The sequence below is a fragment of the Lemur catta genome, chromosome 4 (assembly GCF_020740605.2).
Source record: "Lemur catta isolate mLemCat1 chromosome 4, mLemCat1.pri, whole genome shotgun sequence".
Lineage (NCBI taxonomy): Eukaryota > Metazoa > Chordata > Mammalia > Primates > Lemuridae > Lemur > Lemur catta.
The window spans coordinates 32,792,266-32,812,129 of NC_059131.1; the positions used below are offsets into that span (position 1 = coordinate 32,792,266).

Here is a 19,864-nt window from a genome sequence, read left to right on the forward strand (position 1 = left end):
ACTTTTCAACTCCAAAATTTCTATTATTCTTTTTCTTAATTTCTCTTTATTGATAATACTTGATGAGACATTGTTAACATACTTTCTTTAAATTCTTTAGATACAGCTTCATTCTTTGAACATATGTATAATAGCTGATTTAAAGTCTTTGTCTAGGCCAGGCATGGTGGCTCACACCTGTAATCCTAGCTCTCTGGAGGCCGAGGTGGGTGGATCATTTGAGCTCAGGAGTTCGAGACAAGACTGAGCAAGAGTGAGACCCCCGTCTCTACTAAAAAAAATAGAAATTAGCTGGACAACTAAAAAAAATTATAAAAAATTAGCCGGGCATGGTGGCGTATGCCTGTAGTTCCAGCTACTTGGGAGGCTGAGGCAGGAGGATTGCTTAAACCCAGGAGTTTGAGGTTGCTAGGCTGATGCCACAGCACTCTAGCCTGGGTAACAGAGTGAGACTCAAAAATAAAAAAAATAAAGTCTTTGTCTAGTAAGTCTAATGTTTTGTTTTCCTCAGCGACATTTTCTATTGACTGCTTTTTTGGGGGGGTATGTATAGGCCATATTTTCCTATTTCTTTGCCTGTTTTGTAATTTTTTGTTCAAACGGTACATTTTAAATAATATGACAATTCTGGAAATCACATTCTCCCTTGTCCAGTGTTGTTTGTTGTCATTGCTGTCTGTTTCTTTAGTGACTTTCTTGGATTAATTCTCTATTCTGTGTGGCCAGAGAAGTCTTTGCTTGGTCAGCTGATTGCCAAGAAATTCCTTAGATGCCTTGAACCAGTAAGTCTCACAGCCTTTGCTGAAGGACTGTGTGTGTGTGTGTGTGTGTGTGTGTGTGTGTGTGTTGGAGCATGCTTTCAACACTCTACCAGGCAGTGTACAACTCTGCCTTAGTCTTCACTTTCTCCTCGTACAGAGCCTTAATGTAAGTCAGGTGAAAGATTAGAGCCTTCTCAGGTCTTCCCTGGATATCTGCACAGCTCTCATTGTGCACACAGTCTTGCTCATGAAAGTGGCCTTCTAGATTCCCAGGAATATGTTAGAATCTTATAGAGTCTATTATGGACATCTCATTCCCCTGGTCTTCTCTTAATTTTTTTGGTCAGCCTCTGGTTAGCACCAATTGGTAATCCCACCACAGGCAGGTGTGGTATTAAACAATTGCTGATTGTTTTCTGCAAATGCCCTGGAGATAGGTTGTTGTTTACACAGAGCCAGCTCTGGGATATAAAACACCCCACTAAAAGTGAGCCACCAAGGGCAAATAGGGACAGTTCTCTAGGGATAGAGCTTTTGGCAAACTTGAAACTCATTCTATCCTTCCAGTGGCTTCTAGGTTGCTGGTTTTCACAGCTACTCTAGTTGCAAGGCTGTTGGTTTTCAAGGCTTGTCATGGACCTGAAGAGAAGGGCATGAGATTAGGGCAAAATGCTACAAAACTCACTGTTCTTACTGAGATCCAGCTGTTTTTCTTGAATAATGACTCCTTGGATTTTTGTCAGCCTTTAATTTTAGGAGATGGAAAAAAAAAAAAGTGGATTTTTACAGTTTTTTGCCAGAATTCACCTTGAGTTTATGGAGATTTTTGGAGGCCCTTACTCTATTCTCACAGTGACTCCATTATCGTAAATTTTATAATGTAGTTTTAGTATTTGTTAATATATTGAAAGTCTCTAATATCATAGGTGACTGGGACCTCTCTCAGCCTGTGAGAGTCCCTGATCTGTGTCCATTGCTGTGAATCACTTGTGGAAATATTTCCTGATCTCAATTTTGGGGGGAAAAAAAATGTGCTCTGTGTCCAGAAGGCTTGAGAAATCAAAGGGTTTCTTGTCAGATCTCATGATAATGAAAATAAAACAATGGATGCAAAAATTAACCTAGTTTTCTGGCCATGAAAATAGAATAATTTACAATGGTCTGTAAAAATATAAAGATCATTTTAATTCATCTAAGAAATAAAAGTGGCTTCTCTTTTCCTGAATTGTAGCAATCAAGTAATTTCTCAGAACTTGTTTCATCATTTGTAAAACGGAGATAATATCTGATAGCATTGTTGCAGAGGAGGGAAATAAGATACAATACAGATGTGAAAGTAATTTATAAACAGTAAAGTGCCATGCTAAGCGTATGCACATTAGAGTTGAGTTGTGGTGTTATGGAATATGGAAAAGAGTTGTCAGGTAATTTTTTTCTTTTTGGTTTGTTTTTTTGGAGACAGGGTCTTGCTCTGTTGCCCAGGCTAGTATGCAGCGGCATCATCATAGCTCACAGCAACCTCAAACTACTGGGCTCTAGCAATTCTCTTGGCTCAGCCTTGCAAGTAGCCGGGACTACAGGCATGTGCCACCACGTCTGGCTAATTTTTCTATGTTTTGTAGAGATGGGGTCTTGCTATGCTGCTCAGGCTGGTCTTGAACTCTTGGCCTCAAGTGATCCTCCTGTCTCAGCCTCCCAAAGTGCTAAGATTATAGGCATGAGCCACCATGCCCAGCTAAATAAACTCTTAAACTTTTATTTAAATAAGGATTAGATGTAATAATATTTCCTGGAACATTTAACACAAAAATATATTTAAAAATAGAAAACACTTTACAAAATTTCATCTTGGACTATGTAACTTTCTAAAAGTTGGTTTAGTTTTTAAAATTTGCTTCGAATAGTTCATCAATCAAAACAATTTAAAAAGAGGGCACATATCAGAAGTCTTTCTCCCACACCTGTTGCTTCCTTGTTCCCTTGTCTTGCTCTCAATGGAAGAAATGTTTTTGTTTCTTGTCAATATTCTTTTATCCAAATGTGAGAAAATATGAATAGGCACCCTCTAAGTTTCATCTTATTTGCAGTATCATTGTGAAGTAAATTGTTATCACCATTTTGCTGATCATCAGTGGCCAAGACAGGAAATCAGTCAGTTACCCAGCAAGCAGTGGGCCTAGGACTCAAATCCAGCTTTGCTAATACCAAGGTACCCACAGCAACCTGGTTTCTCTGCCTGAACTTTCTGTGAAATAAGGCAGATCTTCCAGAAAACTGTATAGAGCTATGTTCTTAAAAATATTTGCCTTTCAGATTGGCGGACCAGACATTTCCCGGCTGACTTCTCGTTTGGGGAATGCATATGTCAATGTGATGAACATGCTGCTTTTCACACTCCCTGGAACTCCCATAACTTACTATGGAGAAGAAATAGGAATGGGAAATATTTTAGCCTCAAATCTCAATGAAAGCTATGATATTGTAAGTTTAATACAATTTAATCATGTACCATGGGTGTAAAACCAAGTACTCATTTTTTGGCTAAATCTGAGACTTTACTATCTCTGTTCCATGGCTGAAAGTCATGGTTTCTTTGCTTTGCTTTCTCACTCTTAAGACAGGTAAGAATTTTCAGCTTTTTTTGGTGGCTTGGGAACTTATTAAAAAATGCTTCTCTTTGATCACACAACTGAATTTCTTGGATAGAGCCCAGGAATCTGTATTCTAAAGATGTTTTCTAGCTGATTCTTAGGCACACTAAAGTTTGAGAACCAGTGGTTTAGTTTGGAATATTATTCATTGCCCTCTACTTGAGACATCAGTTATTTCTTTAGTTCTTTTTAAAATTTTATTTCAAAATATTAAGGAGGCACAGATGTTTTTGATATATGGCTCGAGTCAGGGCTATAAGTGTGCCCATCACACCTGTTAGGTGGGTTTTTGCCCTTTCTCTCCTGCCCCCCCCCACTTGATTTCCAATGACTTTTACTTTCCTCTGTGTACTTGTGTGCCCATCCGTTAGTTCCAATTTATTAGAGAGTACATGTAGTGTTTTTGTTTTTCCATTTTCAAGATACTTTACACTTAGGATAATGGTCTCCAATATTTCTTTAGTTTTATTTGTCCTGCTAGATCTCGGGTGACCATAGCACAAACTCTCCCTTTTCTTAATATGTTGTCAAGTGCAATGCACAGCCTCAGAGTTGAGTGGTTTTCATTTTGTTTTTGTTTGAGGCTATAGATTTCACAATTGTGTTGCTGGGTAGATGACTGATCTTGAACCTTTACATTTGCAAGGTTAGCTTTCAAGTGTATGAGATCCAACTTCCCTAATACTTGATTAAGGTCAAACTTTTTCTTCATCAGCTCCTAAATGTGTGTGTGTGTACACTCACGAGCAGTAACCAGGCTGGATAACTGAGCAGCACAGAATTCAGGCTCAATTGTACATGGCAGTATTCTTAAATTCACCATCACTGTACCACATTAGAATGAAGAAGCGTAAGTTGGTAATAGCACATCATGAAATCCTACATTACTCATTTTTAAGGAAAAGCAGCAAAGATTCCAAGTATGTATTAAAGTTCAACTAGTATAGTCTATTTAAAACTCAAGATGTTATTTGCTATTTTCCAATTAAAAGTGTTAAACTGGAGTATGTACTGAACATTAAGGCCTTTTCATCATGAATGCTAATAAATATGAGCACTAGCTAAGAACTAAAGGGAATTAAATTGAATTATGAAGTGAATCAGGACCAAAGTACATTTTTTAAAATATTCAGACCATTGTTTTTTCTTTTTTCTTTTGACATAGAATACCCTTCTCTCAAAGTCACCAATGCAGTGGGACAATAGCTCAAATGCTGGTTTTTCTGAAGCTAATCACACCTGGTTACCCACCAGTTCAGATTACCACACTGTGAATGTTGAAGTAAGTATCAATGAACATTTTATGTTGATTCTAGAAGAAATGGGTTTCAGTACTGACAACATACACTCACCCTGAGCATGTCTAACACCCTAACTGATCAGACTTCCCTTGTAGTCTTTAATTTGTAAGGAGTTTATAAATCATTTTTTTGTGAAAATACAAACTGGTACACTTCTTCATTGGAGTGGCCCTTACTAAGGCCTTTGAGATATGAAGGACATTTTATGGAAAATTTTCAGCAAGCTGAGGTACCCTTCCTCCTTTCTTTCCTTCAAAGGCAGGGAGGGAGAAAGGTGGGTGGGTGGCTAGGCATGCAGGCAGGAAGGAGATCAATCTAGGGTAATGTGGACTTGAGAGCAAGGCTGTTTACCTGAAGAGCCAGAAGACATGCAAATCCCTAAAGGAGCTGTTCTAGAAAAGCACACCCTTTGGCTTTTGCCTATACTTTTTTCTCTTGTCATAGTGATCAAAAATTGTCATACATTAGATTGCTTTCCAGTAAAATTCTCATTAAACTAATTTAGGGGAAGAGAAATTACTGGTATCATGTGAGGATACTTAGGAAATTAATAGGCCAGGTACAGTTAATCATGCCTCTAATCCTAGCACTGTTGGAGGCTGAGGCAGGAGGATTGCTTGAGGTCAGGAGTTCAAGACGAGCCTGAGCAAGAGTGAGACCCCATCACTACAAAAAACAGAATAAACTAGCCGGGTGTGGTGGCATATGCCTGTAGTCCCAGGTACTTGGGAGGCTGAGGCAGGAGGATCACTTGAGCCCAGAAGTTTGAGATTGCAGTGAGTTATGATGACTCCACTGCATTCTATCCAGGGTGACAGAGTGAGACTTTGTCTCAAAAAAAAAAAAAAAATTCATAGCACCCTCTCATACCAATCTACTAAGTAATCTGAAAAAATGCTCCATTATTCAGATATAGAACTCCACACAAAGTCTCCTGTTCCCACAACTCCTTGCTCCAAGCATCACTGAGGATTCCTGGATAGTATAAGCTTTGTTTTATATAGTTGTAGGTCTTGAAAGCATAAAATATATATTTAACAATTGTTTTGGATTGAATGCCTCTATTGATTTTCATAATTCCAAAATATTCCCGTAGGCCAATGTGAATCCAATATGTAGGAAATCCTACATAAAAATGCACACCAGTAAAGACAGAAAAATGTAAATGCAAATTAAAATAATGACAATTTTTTTCTATCAGATTAGCAAAGTCTTTAAAAAATGATCATGAATGACGCCTGGAGGGCTACTAAATCATAATCATTAAGTCCCAGGCAATGCCATTTTAATAAAATACATCCAAATAGCCCTAGAAAGGAATAATGCTACTAACAGATGGGAATTTAAGTAATTTCTAAAAGACAGAAAGTAAAATTAGCATTATAGAGAAACAAGAGCATAGAAACTGGAGTCTAAAACACAGGAGAAAATAGGTCCAAGAGGGATAGGTAAGAGCACTGTAGGAATTTCCTAAACTGCTGCAATTGGCTGCAGCAGTATTTCCCTAGGGAAAAAAATCCAAGGCATGTTTGGTGATCACATGAATGTTGGAATGAGTAGAGCAAAGCTTGAAATAGCTTAAGCTTCAAACTTCTATAAATGCAGCAGAAGAAGGAAAAGGAAAAGAAGACCTGATTGTAGTGCTGTCCTCTGGCTAATTCACTGTGGAATGTGCTCAGAGAGAGCTTTTACTACTCAGCTCACAGAAGTCAGGAGAGGAGGGCAGGACTACAGCAAGCTTGTGACTGTAAGGAAAAGAACTCTCAGCCCAAAGGCAAGCCAGACCCATATCCAGTTCGGCTTCTCACAATTATGAGAGGTAGGCAATTGAAGACGACAGGCAAACAAGGCAGATCAAAACATAAGAGCAAATAGATCACAAAGAATTACATGGCATTTGAAGAAAACAAAGATCATGAAAGGGAGATACTATTCCTAACAGAACACTGTAGAAACATGAGACTTTACCCAGTAGATTGTTGTTTCATGGAGCTCCCTATCACTTTTTTCTTTGAGACAGGGTCTCAAAACTGTTGCCAGGCTAGAGTGCAGTGGTATGATCACAGCTCACTACAGCCTTGAAATCCTGGGCTCAAGTGATCCTCTTGCCTCAGCCTCCCGAGTAGCTGGGACTACAGGTGTGTGCTACCATGCCTGGCTAATTTTTTAAACTTTTTGTAGAGATAGGGTGTTGCTACGGACTGGACCTATAGCTATAGGCTGGTCTTGAACTCCTTGCCTCAAGCGATCCTCCTGCCTTGGCCTCCCAAAAGTACTCGGATGACACATACCTTAGAAATGTAAATACTGTCAAAATAAATAATGAAATAGAAGCGCTAATAGTGTGCTGAAAAATTGATCCAGGGTTTGTCCCAGAATGCACTGAAAAAGCAAGGAAGCTACTATTGTAAGAAAAAATTTTTGATACATGGAAGATCCATCCAGAATTTCAACATACAACAAAAAAATTGTAGAAGGGAACATAGAATGGGAGGAAACATATAACCAAAGAAATAAAATATATATAATAATCCAAAGATAAGGGAAGACTTTATCTTCTTTTAGAATGGCAAGGATAAATGGAAAACCCTAAAACTACTCAGAAAGAAACCAAACCTGAAACTAGACTGCCTAAAAAAAAGATTGAGAATTGGACTGGCATCAGACTTCTCAAGTGGATACTAGAAGACATTAGAACTGTATCTTCAAAACTGTAATGGAAACTTAATTCTAAACCTAGCTATTCAAACTGGCATTTAAGAGTAAGAGCAAAATAGAGATGGAAAAGCAGGGTGCTAAATTTTACCTGTATAGCCACTTTTTGAAAGCATAATCAGAGGACTGCAACAAAACCAAAAATGAATCTAAAAGGGAGACACAATATACAAAATATAGTGATGAAAAGGAAACAATAAAACTTAGGGATAATTTTTGAGGCATAATGTAAAATAAGGTATTCTGAACAAAAATCTTGTTGATCTGTTTCTATATGGGAAGTGGTGGCAGTGTGGTGTATGAGAAAGAGAGAGAGAAAGAAAGCAAGCAGGCTAACATGCTTATCTTGTACAGGAAAAAGAGTAACTAGATTTGAACTGTCCAGTAGCCATTAATCACTGTGACTATTAAAACTAAACTGAATTAAAAATTCAGTTTCTGGGTCACAGTAATATTTCAGGAGCTCAGTCATCCATATTGGATAGCACCGATAATAGAATATTTCCAGCATTACAGAAAGTTCTATTGGACAGCATTGTTCCAGATGTTGAGAAAAACATTAAAGTGGTTATTACAATTTTAAGGGTAACCATAAGAAAGACATATAAATGTATAATTTTCTTTTCTTAAATTGAGAAGGGGTCTTGCTCTTGCTCAGGCTGGTTTCAAACTCCTGAGCTCAAATGGTCCATCTGCCTTGGCCTCCCAGAGTGCTAGGATTACAGGCGTGAGCCACCATGCCTGGCCTAAATGTATAATTTTCAAAGAATATTAGAAGGAAAAAAATTACATAAATAATTGACCCAATAGAAAGCTAAAAAGAGAAAAAAGCAAAACAATAGTATAACGATAAATAAAAAATTAAATAAGTCTTCAAGAGTACAGCCAAACATATAATAATCATAAAGATGAATGGGTTAAATTCACCTATTAAAAGATAAAAAATACTCAGATAACAAGACAAAAAAATCCAGACATAAGAGACATACCTAGAACAAAGGACACAAAAGAATTAAAATATACAGCAGACAAATAATAAAAAGCAACCCAGCTATAGCTTTTAAAATAAACAAATAGATGTATTTTTTTAACTAGTAGTTCCATTCCTAGATATCTGTATCTAGGAATACTTGCACATGTGCAAAATGATAAATACACAAGGGATCTTGACTGCGACATCATTTTTAACAGCAGAAGACTCTAGAAGTAATTTAAATATTTTATCAATAGAAAACCAGTTCCATCAATTATGGGGCTAGTATGCAGCTTTTAAAAAGAATGAGGGAGCTCTATATACACTGATGAGAGATCATTTCTAACATGTATTAAATAACAAAAAAAACAGTATAAAATGGTAACATGCCACCATTTGTGTAGAGAAAGAAAACATATGTTTACATATACAGAATGTATCATTTCATATCATAAGAATGAAACAACATATAAACAGTGTCTGTCACTGGGAGCGGAACTGGGAAGCTAGGGAATGGTGTTGACGAAAACCTTTTTATTGTATATGTTCATCTTGTAACTGAATTTCATACTATGTGCATGCATTTCCTTCTAGTCAAAAATAAAGTTACGAAAAGCAGGCTTGGAAATATTTAATAGCAGACAAAATAGAATTCAATATGAGAAGCATTTTATGAGACAAAGGCAATCTTCAAAGTGATAAAAGAATATTCTAAAAATCACGAATCATGTATCTAAAACTCAGGTATCTAATGATAGACTGAAAATATATAAAACAAGTACTCAGAAATGCAAGGAGAAATTGACAAATCCACAATTACAGGGAGAGACTTAAACATACTTCTAGAAAGTGATAAATCAAGTAGGCAAAAATAATTGCTAATACTTACTGGGTACTTCTTATGTGAGTGGCACTGAACTATATATGCTTCTCATGCATTATCTAAGGTTAGAGAAAATGTTAGTAACTTTGACAAGTCATATACATGTGCCATAAATACCTTTGTACCTGATAAACAGAGAATACACAGTTTTTCAAACACCCATTAGATAGTCACTAAAGACCGCATGTTAGGCACCCACCCGCAAAGAACAACTACCACCACCCCAGTAAACATGGCTGGCAAGGGTACAATGAAATGAATATTATCACTGATTTGGCAACAGCTTATGAAGAATAATTTTGCATTATGTATCAAGTGTCCATATTCTTTGTCAAAGTAATTGTCTTTCTGATAATCTATCCTAAAATAATATAAAATATTAGAGGAGAATAAAAATATAAGAAAATATTAAACACAAATGTTGAAAGGGAATGGTTAAATTTATGGAGGCTATGTAATGGGAAAATGCTTGAAATGTCAAAAAAAACATGAAAAGTACAACATCAAATTACATATGTTTTAGTCATATGGCTGTATAAGAAAACCAAATCTTAAATGGATATATACTACTTTTATGGTTAAAAATAACTACAATTTCTAACTTTCACTGTAGGCAGCTTTTTTGCTTTGCATCCTTTTTGCAACTTTTTGTTCCATCATTAGCTATGCAAGAAATACATGTCTGCTGAAGTTATATATCTTTGCACAACAGCAACCTACATATTCTATAAAAGAGAACAAATAAGCCCAAATTCATCAGAAGTCTAAGTCCATTGCCACAATGCTGCTTTTCTTCCAGGCATTTGGCAGTAACAATATAGCACAAGGTTACTTTATTTAGGCAAGTTAAATATTCATTAACTTAGACATGGACATTTGTTTTGGAATTCCTAAAGTGTCGTCAGATTTGGTCTCTACAGAAATTCTATGATGTAGTAGAACACTAAGCATACTGCAATGACTCCTATACAAGTTGAAAGCCTGAATTTGCAATGTCTATCAGTTTTTATATAAATTATTATCTACTTATTAATACCTACAATTTGGCAGTTATTTTAAGGGGCAAAATGGAAGCAAGTGTTTTTGGTAAATAATTCCTTACAAGATACCAAAATATTTAAAAACAATTTAGAATTAATTATGTAAATATTCTTTTTAAAAAATAGGTCCAAAAGACTCAGCCCAGATCGGCTTTGAAGTTATATCAAGAATTAAGTCTACTTCATGCCAATGAGCTGATTCTCAACAGGGGCTGGTTTTGCCATTTGAGGAATGATAGCCCCTGTGTCGTGTACACGAGAGAGCTGGATGGCATAGACAAAGTCTTTATCGTGGTTCTGAATTTTGGAGAATCAACACTGCTAAATCTACAGGAAATGATTTCACATCTTCCTGCAAGACTGAGAATAATATTAAGTACCGATTCTGCCTACACAGGCGGTGAAGTTGATACAAGTGGCATTTATCTGAACAACGGAGAGGGACTCATCCTTCAATACAACACAAAGAATCTCCTTCATTACCAAACAGCTTTCAGAGACAGATGCTTTGTTTCCAATCGAGCATGCTATTCCAGTGTATTAGACATACTGTACACTTCGTGTTAGGCACCTCTATGAAAGAGATGACACTGGCATTTTGTTGGTATTTTAAGCATTTGCAGTAGTTTCATGTATAGCATGCTGCGGGATAAACTTTCTGAACAATCATTAATTCTCAGATATTTCTGTAGCTTGAATATAACTGCTTTAGGAAAGGTTTTCAAATGCTTTGAAAAAAATAAAATGTTTAAAATAAAATTATCACTTATAGGAACTTGTAACTTTATTGAGATAGCATCAATAACATGATGAAAACATGTTAGGACTCCAGATTTTTCAAAAGCTCTAATGAATTTTAAATGTGAAGAATGTTACCTTTTTCCTTAAAATGTAGGCATAAAAATTGGAAAATGACTCACTGCCACCGTGTGTAAAAACATTCATTAGCAAAGAGGCAGGACATTGATTTGTAAAGCTGTACTGATTGGATGGGAGGCCTAGAGTTCTGCTGTCACCAATCCCTCCCCCCTTCCTCCATGTCCTTCTAAGCAGCGTGATTTGAAAACTACTTTCCTAGGTTATGGGGCATGTGCATCAATGGAGAGAACAGTATAAGCACGTGAGATACAGACTAAGCAAAATTTTGATGGAAAAACACATTTTAAAAAATTATTAAATAACTTAAAAATCTCACTTTTGCTAATTCAATTGGAAATAAGACTATGAAGTATTTCACTGTTTCCAGTTCCTAGTTGAATGTAGCGTTTCAGAATTTTAGAAATTTCTTAAGATCCTCGAAAACATTGGTGTTGTCAAGTCCAAGTTCCTCATACAGGAATTTAAATTGGGCTGTAATCTAAAAGAAACACATTTTAAAAATCAGATAGAAGAACTTTGTGGTAAAACTCCAGTGTTTAAGCTTCCCTTTGTCTACCCATCTTCACCTAACACTGAAGTTGGCAATTCATGGCAAGAATACTTTTATTCAGGATAGAAAGAAGGCTTTCAACAATTAAGACTCAAAGCTTTCTTTAACAGAATTCACTTATCAAGTACAAAAGAGAGCCCTTTCTCTCGATTGATTCAGCGTCCCACCCTTCCCCCTCGTGGGTCTCAGCTATAGACCTGACATTTGTGAAGTGGCTTTGCCATAAACCCTGTGGCAACCACTGAAAACCTGAATATTAAATAAAACACATCTCTACTTGGGGAATCTGTCAACTGAAAGGGGCTTGATAACTTACCTTCTTGTGAGAATCCTCAATCACATGATTGCCTCCAGGGTGAATATCTAAAATAATATTGGGGGCCTGATAGCCTGAAAGAGTCAACATATAAAAACAATTAGAAGGTCTTTGAAAGATTGAGACTCATTTCTACCCTCTCCTCCTAAGTACTCTATTCAAATAAAAGTAAAGGAATAAAGGCAAAACCCACCAACAATAAAGAGATGGGAGGCGGCAAGCAATAAAAGACAAATTTCTGAAGCAGGGAAAGCAGGAAGAGGAGACCCAGGGGCTGAGGAAGCTGGATGGAAGACACCATATGAAGAAGGCTGTGGCCTAGGAGACAGTCAGCTGGCTGTGTGGAATCCGAGTCTTGTGCCCTGGAGACACCAACTACAGCAATGAGTGGGAGTGCAAAATGGAGCTGAATACAGGGAGATTGTCGGACTTACACGTGGGGCCCCCTGTCCTTGAACTCACAATGTATTGGCATGCAGTTTCAAGGCAAAAAGGTGGAGTTCTTATCTAATAAAATTGAAACAACTATCTAGAGGAAATGAAAGCAGCTAGTTTGAGTACTGATGCTCCAAAGAAAAAAAATCTCACAATCTTGTCTTTCAGATTCCCACGAATAATGGCTCAATCATTAAGTGAATGAATAACTGTATGATAGTACATCTACAAGTTATACTTGATATTTAAATTTACTTTTTTCTTTGTGTCCTGTATACCTTATTTTAATATTGCCCTTTGAAAAGGAGGTGAGGGAGTTAATATACATCAACATAGGAAAACAATTGTCTTAAATTCTGGACAGATGGTTTGGTTGTAGCAAGAAATGTGTAATATTACTCTGAGCTGTGTCCTGAGGGTATTAGTCTATCTGGCCAAGTTTTCTGCTTCTAGATGATCTCCTACCTTCACCTGTGTCTTCAGTATGCTTCGTGATGGCTTCCTGGAGTTTCTTGGTGTAGTTCATAATTCCCTTTAGAGGTACACGTTCATCGTTTTCATAAGCTGTTATGTGAATTGAAGGATAATGCTAGAAGAAAGTACATGTACAAAGAGTTTACATTATTCCCTATGGTCCCTTTCCACTGTATAGACCATAAAAAACATTTACCTCCAATTTTTTCCTCTAAGTGCTAGGAGTTTTCTCACTTTATATTTGTTAGAGCGCCTCAGTATTGTAGTATTAGACTACTTGTTGCCTGGAATAGCATTTTCTTGACTAAAGAGACCTTATCTGATTTAGTAATTAAGGCATGATAACTCTATTCCCCTGAGGTATTAAATTGAAACAAACATGGAACATGAGCAGAGATGGTACTGAAAGATGTTTGGGTATTACAAGTAGAAACATCTCTAAAGCCCTACTAATTTCTGCCTCTGCTCAAGTATCTTTTTAATATCTTCTCTATCACTTTAGGATAATGTAACTGTCTTTCACTACCTGAGGCTTAATATTTTGATAAGGACAGTAACGTTTTATGTAGTTCTTGTGTTTTTCATCAGATGAAGGATTCCCCCATTCTTCTAATTCTTCTAATGTAAGAGGAAGTGTAGTATCCATCATGGTGTTGAGAACATCCAAGAAAGGTGCCTTAAACAAACAAACAAAAGCCAAAGAAACTTAGACTTCAAATGAAAGGTTGATAAAAAAAGCTACACTTTATGAATACACATACTGATATGAGAGGAAACAGCTCAAGAAGCTGTGTAGAATTCTAGGAGCCAGACTACTCAGTCCTTAACCAGGGCCTATAATCTATAATATGCTTTTAAAGTATTCACACTCCTTAAATGACATTTATATAATAAGAAATGTTTTATCTTCTAATTTTATAATTTTTATTTTTAGTTTGGTGCCTTTTATTCATATATGTATTTTTTATATGAAAGTAATAAATGCTACTGCCTCTCACCCATTAGGATGGTTACTATTAAAAAAACCCAGAAAATAACAAGCGTTGACATGGATGTGGAGAAACTGGAACCCTTATGTACTCTTGGTTGGAGTGTAAAATGGTACAGCTGCTATGGAAAACAATATGGTCATTCCCCAAAAAATGAAATTTAGAATTAGCATGTGATCTAGCAACTCCACTCCTCGGTATATATCCCCCCAAATTGAAAGCAGGGCCTTGAAGAGATATCTGTATACCTATGTTCACAGCAGAATTATTCACAATAGCCAAAAGGTGAAAGCAACCCAAGTGTCCATCAATGGATGAATGAATATGCAAAATGTGATATATACATACAATGGAATATTATTCAGCCTTAAAAAGGAAAGACATTCTAACACATGCTACAATATGTATGAACCTCAAGGATATAACCTAAGTGAAATAAGCCAGCCACAAAAATAAATTATTTTATATGCTTCTGCTTATGTGAGATACCTTGGGTAGTCAAATTCATAGAGACAGAAAGGAGAAAAGGGTGGTTTCCAGGGGCTAGGTTGGGAGGAAGAAGGGAATGGAGAGCTATTTAATGGGTGCAGAGTTTCAGTTTTGCAAGATGAAAATCAAGTTCTGGAGACTGATTGTACAACCATGTGAATGTATTTAATGCTACTGAACTGTTCACTTAAAAATGGTTAGGATGGTCAATTTTATGTTATTTTAACCAGAATTAAAATTGTTTTTAAATGAAAAAAAGCCCCCAACAACATAGAAAGTCTTTCTCACCAGCTGGACATTTTGCATTAAAAGTAATAAATGCTAACTGAAGAAAATCTGGAAAATATCCAAGGTGAAAGAAGAGAAAACCACCCATTGGCTCATGACCAGGGTTAAAACATTTAATAAAACGGAGGCTGCATTTTTCACTTAGCTTTATATTCTCAACATGCTTTTCAGATTTTCCTCATATTAACATTAACCAAGTATAGTGAGCATCTGCAATTCTTTTTGGCTGCCTAGCATCTGGACTCCTTTTCTGCATTTGAACATCCCCAGTGTTATCAGACAGAGCTTGCCTCTCACTGGAGAGATCCTAAATGACAGCACCTATCCCAGCTTTCCTTGCAGTCTCGGAGTAGCCACATGTGTGACTTAGGTCTATCAGACACATGTGCTCTTAAACTTTGCATGGGAAGTCAATGATTCAAAATAGTAGTGATCATGGAGACTTTATTCTGGTAAAAGTGCCACAGCTTTATCTACTTTCTAGAAGCAGCACTGGTAGTGTGTGAAGTGATCTGTGCTCAGCAGTGGCAGTAACAGTAGCTTCACTGGGCCAATTCTATGTTTCTGGCTGTGCAGCCTCGAACACTGGTTCTGAACATACCCACCTTTCCCTAATACCCTTTAACAAATCCCTTTTCTGTTTAAATTAGTCAGAGTTTTTGGTGCTTGTAATTAACTTTGACTCATACATAAATCTCCCATTGTTGGATATTTAGGTTGTCTTCAATTTTTTACCCTAATAAGCATTCTAGGATAAAGATCTTCCACAAACATTTCTGATTATTTCCTTTCTAATTTCTAAAAATCAAGTTACTTGTTTTTTCTTTATATTGTAAATAATCCTGCCATTATTATCTTTATACATAAGTCTTTTTCCTCCATACTCAGTATTTCTATTTTTAAAAAAATAGATTTATAGATTAGGGCTATTTACTTATTTACTTAATACAAGCCCATAGTGTATACCCCTCACCCTCAAAAAAAAAAAAAAAAAAAAAAAAAAAACACCCTGAAAACAATTTACTCTCTTCCATCTCAGCCATCATTTTCCAGAGTATCTAACCAGGTAGCTGGAGAATGACAGAGGCGAAACCAACTTCTATAACATAACTTCACAATTCTGGACACCATGAAAAGACTATAGCATATTTTCAGAACAGGGTATTTCAATTAAAGTACAGAAGAACTATGCCAAAAAGACCATTAAGAATAGATTATCTTGGCTGGGCATGGTGGCTCATGCCTGTAATCCCAGCACTCTGGGGAGGCTTAGGCAGGAGGATCGCTTGAGGTTATATATAGTGAACTATGGTTGGACCACAGCACTCCAGGCTGGGCAACAGAGCAAGACCCTGTCTCAAAAAAAAAAAAAAAAAAAGATCTAAAAACAGAGAGCCCCTACATTCAGGACTGAAATGTTGATGGGAAGTAGCTGTCAAATTGCCTAGGAGTCAGAGGATTCAGTGCATTCCAGAGTCATAGTATGCTCTAGCTGACCTCAGGGAACTGTGAGACATATATGCTTCTACTCTCTTCTACCAATTCTAAATATTATTACAAATAAAAAATGACTAATGGGAACAGTCATTAATATTTTTCAGTGGAAATCCTTAAAAATTACTAAAAAGAACACTGCCAGAGAAGAATAAGAGTAAATAGTTGGATTAAGATAACTTTACACGTTCTCCTAGAGCTACAATTCTGTGTTTAAAACTTAAAAGCTTTACCACACTCCTATGCTATGGTAAAACTATAACAAAAAAATATTTTTAAATCTGCCTATGGCTTCCCACCTCCCCCACTCTGTAAACAGTAGAGAGAAGAGTGTACTCACCTCCAAAGTCACCGCCCTCAGGAGCTCTGGATTAGAATTACACAATGCTCCCACAAGCACCCCTCCAGCACTGAAAGCAGTCAGGGCTGTTAGACTTGGCTGAGAAAAGCCTTGGCCATGAAGCGTCTTAATGCAAGCCTCTAAGTCTGCAAGGCCATTGAGTTTTTTAGTTAGACGGCCATCAGCGTGCCATTGGAGGCCTAACTCACCACCACCCCTGAAATTAAAGGGCAAAAAAGTTTTAGTGGAAAAATGTTAATGATGTAGGCTGGAGTCAGCAAACTACACCTGGAGGTCTGTTTTTGTATGGCCCTAGAGCTAAGAATGGTTTTTACTTTTTAAAGGTTGGGAGAAAACAACAAGGCTTATGCAACAGAGACTGTATGTGGCCTGCAAAGCCTAAAGTGTTTACTATCTAGTTCTTTAGAGGAAAAGTCTGCCAATCCCTGATATATACAATCAAAAATTGATCCAACAAATATGTTTTGAGTGCCTGCCTACTATTTATCAGGGATTGTACTAAGTGCAGACCTTAAAAATATAAACAATCAAAAATCCCCTGCTCTGGAAATCTTAATTTTGTGGGGAAAGACAACAAAGAGTTACTAAGCAATGTGGTCCCTGCTGTAACACAGCGGTATTTAAGGTGTTACAGAAGCAGAGGAAAGAATATCCATCTATCAGGTTAGAGGTACATACAGAGTCAGGAACACAAATGCTTAGGGAGATGATGCCTAGCTGAGATGTGAAGGATGAACTTGAGTTTCCAGGAGGGCGAAGAAAGGGAAGGCATCAAGACACAGATATAACACAGCAGGTGCAAGGGCAAGGAGGTAACAGAGCCATGTCATTTGAAAGGACATGATGATAAATGCTACTTCAGAGATAAGCCAGATCCATCAGGAGTACCATACTGAGGAATTTGGAGTTTATTTGGAGATGGGGAGGTAGAGAAGGATTTTAAGCAGAAACATAAAATTGGTGTCTTGAAAACCACTAAGATAAAATGGAAGTTTTTTTGGGGGAGGGTTCAGGAGAAAGGATAAAAATCTTAAAATTTGTAGTTTTTAATTTATTTTTTTAGAGATGGAATCTTGCTACGTTGCCCAGGCTGGTCTTGAACTCCTGGGCTCAAGTGATCCTCCTGCCTCAGCATCCTGAGTAGCTAGGCTTACAGGCACGCACCACCATGTGCGGCTTTAAAATGTAAGTTAGATGGAAAAAAGGAGATCAGCTTGAGAAGGTGCTTGAACCTAAACTCAAGAGAATTAAACGGAAACAATAATGTTACTAAATAAGTACAGAGACTGGTACATCTATTCAAAAATCCTAAAAATCTACTTTTGCTTTTTGGATCAACAAATCTGTTACAGAATCAAGCTCTACCACCACAGGTTTAGGAATACATAAATCCAACAATACAAGTGAGAAAATAAGCTTTTGCTGCCTGATATATTGTGATTCTACACATCTGTCACAATGCTCTAGCACTCATATGCTAGGTAAAATGTACTGACTCACCGAACATGGCAATATGCTAATATCCATCCATCATCCACTAACACCCGCCTCTCAGGTCTGAAATTCATTTTCAAATCCATTCCATAAGCTCCATATACATGTACCAAGAGAGGTTTCTTCTGCAAGTCCTCAGAGTCCGTTTTGTGGAAAACAGTCATTGGCACTAATTTTCCATCCTGGAAATGAAGAATTACTATGCATGTAAAGAAGAGTCTTTTACAACAGTTTTATCCCCAATTTAAAATACACTGAAGATTACTGCCCCCACCCTTATGTGCTACCTATTGATGTTGAGCACAAATTTGTTTAAGACAAAAGCATTACGGTCTCCAAAAATACAATACAGTCTTGGTTTCAGCTACTTTGCTACAGTTCTGGTTATAGTATTAACCAGAAAAAAGCAGCAAGGCTGGCTGCTCTTTTATTAAATGTAGTTTTTCATGATAGTAACGGAATTTTAAAGAGCTCTTCCCTACCCACTATTACTGTAATTTTTAAAATTTTAGGTCAAGCCAAAATACCTATTAAGGTTAGAAATCCTAGTATAGTATTCTTCTTATGCCTACGGCTAGATACTGCCATTTCTCATCTTTATTTACAAATATGCTGACTAAGGAAGTCTTGCCAGCTCAATTTTGTCCCCTATAATCAGAATTCTCAACTACTGGGACCTGAAATGTCTTACTGATATCTACCCATCTCCTCTACAAAGGCCAATTTAACCTTTTTATAACAATTTTTAATTATTATGGGTACATGATAATTGTATATATTTATAGTGTTCATGAGATGTTTTGGATACAGGCATACAATGTGTATTAATGAAATCAGGGTAATTGAGGCATCCATGACCTCAAGCATTTATCATTTCTTTGTGTTAGGAACATTCCAATTCCACTCTTTTAGTTTTTTTAAAGTATACCATAACTTACTGTTAACTATAGTCACTTTGTTGTGTTATCAAATATTTTTCCTTCTATCTAACTATATTTTTGCACGCATTAACCATCCCCACTTTATCCCCCTCTCCTTGCTACCCTTCTTAGCCTCTAGTAACCATCATTCTATCTCTGTCTCCATGAGATCAACTGTTTTAATATTTAGCTCCCACATATGAGAACAATTGTCTTTCTGTGCTTGGCTTATTTCACTTAACGTAATATTCTCCAGTTCCACCCATGTGTTGCAAATGGCAGGATTTCATGCTTTTTTATGACTATATGACATTCCATTGTGTGTATGTACCACAATTTCTTTATCCATTCATCCATTGATGGACATTTAGGTTGATTCCAAATCTTGGCTATTGTGAATAGTGCTGCAATAAACATGGGAGTGCAAATATCTTTTCCATATACTGATTTCCTTTCTTTTTGATATATACATAGAGGCCTATTTAACTTTATTTAAAATTGTTTTTAAAGTGGTTTAAGTAAGTTTTTAAAATTTTAACACTTAAGTTACTTTTAGCTCATGTAACTATTCCCCATGTGTAGCTCAAACTCATTAATCCCAGTTGATTGAAACTAGGCACTCTCTGAACAGACAACCCAAAGTACTTGTGATTTTCCTTTCATAGAAAAAGGGTGAAGAAGTTGGTTCTTACCCTGCTTTAAGAAATTAATGAAATAGGCCTAGTTTACCTAAGGAAATAATATAATCAAGCAACTCTCCATAAGTCTTTTCATCCTCATTTTGAAGACTTCTTCTTGGGGCAATAAATAAAGACATCATAGTGTTATCAGATAAGAAGGAAATCTTCTTC

General features: G+C 36.7%; 2 protein-coding genes across 5 annotated transcripts in view; one reads left to right on the forward strand and one right to left on the reverse strand.

Moving 5' to 3' along the window:
- SLC3A1 (solute carrier family 3 member 1) overlaps nt 1–11,078 on the forward strand; it is a 42,294-nt gene extending 31,216 nt beyond the window's left edge. For both annotated transcript variants that reach the window (XM_045549516.1, XM_045549517.1), the window contains 3 exons: nt 3,075–3,242; nt 4,578–4,694; nt 10,451–11,078. In XM_045549516.1, the coding sequence (XP_045405472.1) occupies nt 3,075–3,242; nt 4,578–4,694; nt 10,451–10,891 (726 nt within the window). In that variant the 3' untranslated portion in view covers nt 10,892–11,078. The remainder of the gene's footprint in view (nt 1–3,074; nt 3,243–4,577; nt 4,695–10,450) is intronic.
- Nucleotides 9,018–19,864, reverse strand: part of PREPL (prolyl endopeptidase like) — a 45,930-nt gene continuing 35,083 nt past the window's right edge. For 2 of the 3 annotated variants that reach the window (XM_045549515.1, XM_045549514.1), the window contains 6 exons: nt 18,100–18,275; nt 16,579–16,795; nt 13,505–13,654; nt 12,970–13,093; nt 12,070–12,143; nt 11,091–11,681 (listed from right to left, as the gene is read on the reverse strand). In XM_045549515.1, the coding sequence (XP_045405471.1) occupies nt 11,592–11,681; nt 12,070–12,143; nt 12,970–13,093; nt 13,505–13,654; nt 16,579–16,795; nt 18,100–18,275 (831 nt within the window). In that variant the 3' untranslated portion in view covers nt 11,091–11,591. Of the gene's footprint in view, nt 9,344–11,090; nt 11,682–12,069; nt 12,144–12,969; nt 13,094–13,504; nt 13,655–16,578; nt 16,796–18,099; nt 18,276–19,864 lie in introns of those variants that run through there. The other variant, XR_006734691.1, reaches the window with a different exon arrangement.